This window comes from Schistocerca nitens, chromosome 2, assembly GCF_023898315.1.
Source record: "Schistocerca nitens isolate TAMUIC-IGC-003100 chromosome 2, iqSchNite1.1, whole genome shotgun sequence".
In the NCBI taxonomy this organism is placed as follows: domain Eukaryota; kingdom Metazoa; phylum Arthropoda; class Insecta; order Orthoptera; family Acrididae; genus Schistocerca; species Schistocerca nitens.
This window is the reverse complement of record NC_064615.1, coordinates 141,096,750-141,104,808: the sequence shown is the minus strand read 5'-3', so window position 1 is coordinate 141,104,808 and position 8,059 is coordinate 141,096,750. Positions and strand designations below refer to the sequence as shown.

General features: G+C 36.1%; 1 protein-coding gene across 1 annotated transcript in view; it reads right to left on the bottom strand.

Annotated features, from left to right (window-relative positions):
• Positions 1-897: 897 nt before the first annotated feature.
• The window catches only part of LOC126234302 (EF-hand domain-containing family member C2-like), a 240,230-nt gene continuing 233,068 nt past the window's right edge, over positions 898-8,059 (bottom strand). The window contains exons 12-14 of the mRNA XM_049942988.1: positions 5,969-6,148; positions 2,643-2,745; positions 898-1,218 (exon numbers count right to left, since the gene is read on the bottom strand). Coding sequence (XP_049798945.1) covers positions 1,105-1,218; positions 2,643-2,745; positions 5,969-6,148 — 397 coding nt within the window. The 3' untranslated portion in view covers positions 898-1,104. The remainder of the gene's footprint in view (positions 1,219-2,642; positions 2,746-5,968; positions 6,149-8,059) is intronic.

Below are 8,059 nucleotides of genomic sequence, written 5' to 3'. Positions count from 1 at the left end.
CTGAAATAAGAGTTGCACTCGGTGGCCAAATACGAATGGGGCCTCCCAGCCAACAATGCCATACGATCATTTCATTTTTCACTGTGTGTTTAAGAACTGATGAACTGATAACTAAGTACAAATCAGATCACATCCTTCTATAGAGTCACAGAATTATCAACATATAAAGAGAAAGTCAAGAATCCTCATAGTTATAGCATATACAGCGCTGAAAATAATCATATGAGGTTCTGAAATTGCCCATTCCGCTTTTTGAAATCAAAACTGATATTCCTGATCAAGAAGGTCTCATTTGATTCGTGATGAGCAAATAAACAAAAATATTATAATGGCATATGATATTTATTGCCATCTGACTTAGTTTGACTTAAACACTAGAAAGTGAACACTCCATCACAGATCTGCATCTTTGTCACTGGTCATCCAAAATATAAAAACAACGAACTGGATGAACAAAATGGATCATCAAAACAGAAGAATGAGAACAGTACACCACTTCTACAGTTTTGTTGTACAACTTTCGCAGTACTTACTGCCACTCACTGGAATAAAAGTTTCACTTTTCTCAGCAAATGATGAGATGAAAAAGCAAACCATATTTTTTCTTCTTTAGTTAAGCTTGAGAGTGTCAAATAGAGAAACAATAGAAACAGTAAGATAACACTGAGAGTGTGAAATAAAGAAACAGGGGAAGCAGGGACATAGTAATGAATTATTTATTTAAATAACATTAATGTTCACCTTATACAAATTATATAATTGTTTTGATGGACATATTCCACAAATGTAAATGATATAATCTTTAGTATGAATGTTTACACAGCTAAAAAAATAGCCCACTCAGTGTTTAAAATAACTGTAGATCATATGCCCAAAAGGTAAATTTAATTCCAAGGATATAGAAGTATCAAAAACACTGTAAAATATTAATAAACCTCAAAAAATAATAAAAAATTCAGTACCATATCCAAAAACATTACTTACTTGAAATTACAATAATTTTGCAGTTTAACTCAAGTTAGTACCTAACTAACATTGGTATACAAAGTATATGATTCAAAGTTGTACATCAAATTTATATATAATTATTCACAATGGAAGTTTTCAACTGCTCTGGTCGACAATAGTCTTCTCTAGGTCAAGATCCTTCAGAAAAGAATCAAAATCAATAACAGAAACCGCTGGCTCGAGTTTGGCGTACACAAAACTCAGGTCTCTCTGCAACATAAAACATTTTTAGTTAGACAGTTCCTGCACCTGACAAATATACATTAATAATGTTGAGAAATGAAAGGACTGATGGGAGTGACTAAAGCAAATTACTGTAGCATAACAGTTAATTCATGGATAAGTTTTGACAATAATTAACAGCCTATTAGATCATACATTGATGAACACCACTGTTTCCATTAGTGCATTACTATCTCCAATCTTAATTTTATTATCAGAACTCCAATCTGATTAACTATTCAGAGTTATTCTTCCTTCACCTTGTTTATATTTATATAGCTGTATTAGCAGCAGCTTCAGGCATAGTTTCTTTTCTTTTTCCCCTTATTAAATCCTAGTTGGACCACAGTTTTATGCACCAGATATCAAACACTTCAAACATCAGTTTAATTGAATTTTTTTGTTATTCTGCTTCCTATTACATCATTAATCAAAATAAAACGTTGTGTACCGTTTCTCAGGCCAGTCTTACAGCAGGAATACTATGGTAGTAAAAATACTTTTCATGATGTAAGTCCCCTCTGAAGATTTCCATGAAATTATATGGTGATTCCTACTATATAAATGAACTACTCACATGGTGAACAAGATAAGCAATATTTGTATGAATTTCAGAAACATTAAGAAATCTGATGGTTTACTTCAAATCAAAAGCACTACCTTCATATCCAGCTTCAAACAACATTATTCCTCTATGTGCCCAGCCATGCATGTTCATTTTTATGCATGTCCAGTCATGCTTTCTGAGAAAAAAATTCAGAATGTGTCTAATGAATGGCTACCTTGTGAGTTATCAGAACGAAGTAGCTCATTCATATGATCCATTTTTACAACTTAAAAGACACACAGAAATACCTACAAGTTTAAAGAACATATTTATCACTGTCAAAGTGTGTCTCTTCTGATCATTTAAGGTTGTAGCTCCAGACCTCTCAGTCTCAATTAATATAGTGCAACTCTTTCACTGCCACTGATCATGCCTAGCACTCAACATTATTGTGACTTGGTATTTCAATAGAATGACATCTATCCAGATGTTACTCATAATGGTCACAATATCTTCCATATTTTTAAGATATTTTTCACACATGCACTCAACTGAAAATGCATGGATGCTATCTGTATCAAGCATGCATTGACAAACTAATATGGGCAATGCAGACTCAAGGCAGTCTCTGCTCTAGAATTCTCAAGACAGTCTCTGTTCTAGAATTATTTCAACAGTCTCTTACAGTGACACAACTGTGTGAAAAGGTATTTACAACCGATGATGACTATTCATTGGTCTTCATTTTTATGTCTTATTTTTGTATAGGTCTCAAATATACAACATACATGCTACATACTTTATCACTTACTACATCACACTACATTTAGTTACTGAATTGTATTATTTCCAATACTCTTCTTACCCTATAGTCATCTGGTAAACAAGGAGCCGCTTTCTCCTTCTTTGTGTTCAGAAAATCACCCAGTTCTAGATAAGAAATGTGACCACGTTCATTATGCTCCATCCTGTAACCAATGAAACAATGAAATGAACCAAAGAAATGTAAGTGAAGTACTAATATGAAGTTAAAGTTATATGTTTCTTTTAATTATTAAGTTTACCTTTCTTTTCTGGAATATTACTGTGGGTCTTGTACTCATATTTTGACATGAATTTGTGAACAAAAAAGAAAAACAGAACTATTGTCTTGCTTTATAGTTAATAAATTTCAAACTAAGAGGATGAATATCTCCAATAAATTTCGTTCTCACTGTTATTTTCAGTATTCACATGTGTCTAGATCTATCACCATGTTGTTGTTAACTATACAGAGTGTTTCGGTAGGGGAAATATTTATGTTAAAAGATGATAATTTGGACCACTCCATAGCAAAAATTACACAAACACAAGAGTCATTCACAATAATCACCATGAATTTCATAGATAGTTGCTTTTTTCTGTTAATTCTTGATTAATAACTTTAATTCAGTGCAGTACACCTTATAGTCATCTGTCAGTGCTTGATTAAAACCTATCCGAGCCACTGGATAAGTCATGGTAATGTTGATGAAAGACCACCAACATCGTTTAAGTTTTCTCCACTGGACTTTTTTTATGGGTTTAGCCTTAGATTAAATAACAGGCAAAAGATACAGAGACAGAAGGAGCCATCCTCTCGAATTGTAAGTACTTATGAATATGTTAAAGTAGCTGACAGACATTGGTTCCAGTTGGTAATATAACATCTGTTTCATAATATATGGACTGATTCGAGGTTATCTTATTCATAAGGGAAAATTGAGAATAATACTCAGCGAGTTGGGACCTGTTAAATTATTGTCACTTGTATCATTCATGCTTCTAATAATTTCGAGAAACCATCAGTTTTCCTACATTTGCTTGTATGATCTTCTACAGTTGATTGTAGCTATGGCACCAGTACCAATTTCTAAAATTGTATTCTATGATAAATAATGAAAGTTTGGTAGTTATTGTTTCGTTGCCACATGCTATCAACAACCAAAGACTACTGTCATGTGTCATATACAATCTTTCTAAACACACACCAAGAACAGGTTTGTAGGTTTGACTCATAGAAGCTATTCCTTATGCACACTTAACAGTTGGGATACCATGCAAGATGCAACAGTGTAAAATACTTTCAACTCATTCTCAGGCTTTTGCCATTAACCTTCTACGAGTTCCAAAAATTTTAACATATTCTGTGAATCAGTAACTAGTTATTATTATTACTGTTTATTTTTAAGATAAAGAACTTATTGTCCAAAGTTCTAGTCTGATTTATGCCTTTTAATGTAATCCAACCACCTAAGATAACTTAGGTTTCAATCCTACTCATATCAATATAACCAGAAAACCAGACCCCCTTAGTCAGGTAAAATATAATGATTACAAATTATTGTCTTGGATTGACAGACATTCATTAATAAAGAATACAGGAATTTCACAATTATGCTGCTGTTAAGAATATTTATTAATGGGAAGTTAAATACAGTTTATATATCTATTTACACAGTGAACTCATTCACAGCACGGAACTGATTGACTTTATTGTACGAACATATAGCTACACTCACTGGTGAGAGCACTCTCGACACAGGCGGTACTATCGATATAAGTGCACCACATTCACTCATTAACTACACCGTTATTTCGCTTTCTGAACAGACTATTGAGAAAGTGCAAATTGTTAATCTTTACTCCCCGCAATTACTCTGTTTATTGCTGTGTATCGAATCGTTTTTCATATGGTTGAACAAAGATTCAGTTTATTTTCATCTGTCTTCGTTGATACCCATGCTTGCAATAAATCGATGCAAATCCCGTGCGTCCTCACGACACAGTTTCAAGCTGCTGCTGGCCTGATATCTGTTGGCTTACGAAAGAAAATTCAGTGGCTAGCTGCTACGCTCTGTAACGAACATTTCACTTCAGAACACTGACTCGTAACAGAAAAACATTCTTCGCATCTTCTCTTGTAAAAACGATTCAAACAAAGCGTCAGGCGGAAAAACGATCTAAATGGTCAACACAGTGGCTCCTTACGCCACTGCAGTTTTCATACATTAAGTTACTTTGCGAGTAGCGAGCCAACGTCGAAGACTGGTGAAATTATTTGTGGGTGGGCATGGAGACATACAAATACCTATTGTCGCTTGTATTCGTCACATCGTACGACAACATTCTTACATGAGAGAAGTAATTCAGGACATGAATGGCTTACACAGCCATTACGATTGCTATAAACAGGAAGACGTAATAACGATTAAAAATTCAGACTGCAGTGTCGAAGCAAGTATTGAGCAAAATGAAGTATAACATATGCGAAGCTATATACATATTTCATGAAATAAAGTAACTAAATTTTTATTATATCATTTGTGAAAGATTCGAGGTGCTTTTAATATTTATCGATATACTTGTTAGCAAGTATTTCTATGCTTGTTGCGGAGGATGGCCATGCAAACAAATTTGTTATTTTTAGATGTATTTGGAAGTTTATATATTATTGTAATAAATTATTGGAGTGGTCAGTGAGATATCTTATACTTTGTTTCTGAGTAGCTGGATATTTTCAATTCCCTGAGTTAAATGCACTTACAACCTATTAATGACTTTTAGAATTATAAGCAGCTGCCTTCTTATCTCGATCGTTATATTCCTCGCTCTTAACTTTAAGCAAAAATATAAGGCTTCTATATAATTCAATAAATTTGGCAATAAACTATCTAGAGCACTGAAACATACAACCACTTTATATTTCAGTGTGCATGCACAGACGAGAAGCACTAGATTGAATAAACAGCTTACTCAGACACACGTTGGGCACCAGATTTGCGCCGATTTCCGATCTACACGCTACAACCTGTCTACGCACATGATGTGCGCTATTGTAGTATGTGGACCATCCTTAAGAACGAGTGAAATATCTATGTGCAGAGTGTGGTCAGTTTTCTTAAATATGAAGACAAGAGACTCTGTTCAACATTTTAGGAGATAACTTAATTGGAAAAGGATAAATTGAAAGTGCTCGGGAAGTTTTCAAGCAAGGGAATAATTTCTCGCTTCATACAGTGACTTTAGATTCTATATTAAAAACATCTTTATATGTTGTGGAATGCCAGTTCCTAATCGTAGATGTGAATGAGTTGTATTCATCTTCGGACTGTTAGCTTAGTTACTGCCGAGATTTTCAGAAAAGGCTGGGTACTTTGAGCTTTGTCTCACCTTTCCAACACAGCCGCTAGCACGTCCTTGTCCAGAGGGACGCAGCTCGCGCGACACGTGAGGTAAACTTTGTCTTTGGGCAGAAAACCAGTCCGTTCTACATCCAGGTGGCGAAATGTTTCCATCATTCTGTCACGTGCACAGAAGAGATACCGACGAAGTTCCGTATGGACTATGGACCTGTAAAAAATGATGACTGTTAGGATAATTCAGAAAGTCTTCTCGTTTGCTCCATTAGTGTAACGAAAAAAATTCTACGTTTCATTAAAAATAAAAATGTTTTGCTCATGACGCAGAGCACTTTGACAGCTGCTGGCTTTCTCCAAACAGGGCGATAAAGACCACTCTCACGTTCAACATTACATACGGGGTGTCTCTAGAGGAATGTTCAATATCCACGAATGTGCCAGAAACGATCATTTGAAGCCAATAACTTCATACGGACATATGCCCTATTCCGAATGGTTTCCAAGATCGACCACATTTAATGTACACCGTTATTTATTTTCTGTATTGTTCAATACGTTGTCTGGTCGACACGTGTGCACTAGTGCAAAAGTTGCAAACATTACAACATGCATTTTACTAAGTATCCTGCAATGTGCTGAAAATTCTAGTAAACATCCTACGATTAGGAATTCGACATGTCGGAAAGGGCCGACGGCATTATTCGCCAGCAGCAGGAGCACCACAATCGCAAAAGCCGTAAACGTACACCGTATCTGCACGTTCTTCGTTAGTGTAGATGTGTGACATTTTTAGTTAGCGCGTGTAGAAACACAGTTAACCGATGCTTCTCTCCGATACACTCTCAGTCTCTAGCACTACTACATTCACAACGCACCATGGACAATTACACGTTCAACGGACTAGTTTAATGGCAGTAACACATCCCGAGCAAAGAAACTGAAGGCAACGAGGCAGATTGATACACAATGAAAGGTTTAAGAGGTTGGCTGGAAAAGACACATACGTGCGCACCACTGGCCCAAAAACAAATGTACCTACATTAAATGCGTTCTGTCTCGGAAATCATTCGGGTTGTCCATATGAAGTTTTTTGCTTAAGAGCTTTTCTGTCATATCACTGAATACCGACCATTACTTTTGGGTCACCCTGTATAATGAAAACTGTGTTTCTGGTGATGTTAGAAGCTTTTAGGAATAAATAAAGAGCTTTCAAGAATTAAGATCCATCCCTTAGCAAGGCTAAGATCATATTACAGCAGTCTACCAGCTTTCCCGTAGATAGATTTACTAGTTTCGGGCGTTTTATGGATATAGTATTGATTACATTTTCCCACTACTACAGGAACTGTATCGTCGTTATAAAAAGTTGCGAAGTGATATTGGGAAGTACCGTGAGTCATCCAGCAGGAGTCTAACTGTTCTGCATACCATTGTCGAAGGAATACCTACCTACTTGTGGGACTCACAGGATGGTGCAAGTCTTGGGTTAAGATAGAAGTCAGCTCCACAGGAATGAGATCAGAATAGCTGCAATGGAGCATAATATCGTCCAATTACAAAATCCATTCCAATGATGTCATTATGCAAGACTAGGCGGTCAGACCTTATTCTGCATTGTGCTTTTCTTCAAGAGATCATGAAACTCCGATTTTCCAGAGTGCATTGGTGACATGGTTTCAGGAGGTTTGGGTTGCATCCTGTGTGGTTCCCTGAAATTCTGTGAAGATTGCATACTCCACTTCATAGGGAAGTAATTTTGTTGCTGACAGAATGGTGAGTTAAATGAAATGATCGAACTTAATTATTAACAGTCTAATTAACAGACCAGCTGAGAATATATGGTTCAGATCCTACAGACGCAGAGATTGCGCTGAAAGTCGTTATAAATCGCAATCTACATTCACTGATGTGACCAGAGTCATAGGGTACCTTCTAACAACGTGTCGGACCTCTTTTAGCCCAGCATAGTACAGCAACTCGATGTTGCATGGAGTCAAAAGTCGTTGGATGTCCCCTGCAGAAATATTGAGCCAACTGCCTCTATAGCCATCCATAATTGCGAAAGTGCTGCCGGTGCCGTATTTTGTGCACCAACTGACCTCTCGATTAAGTCCCATAAATG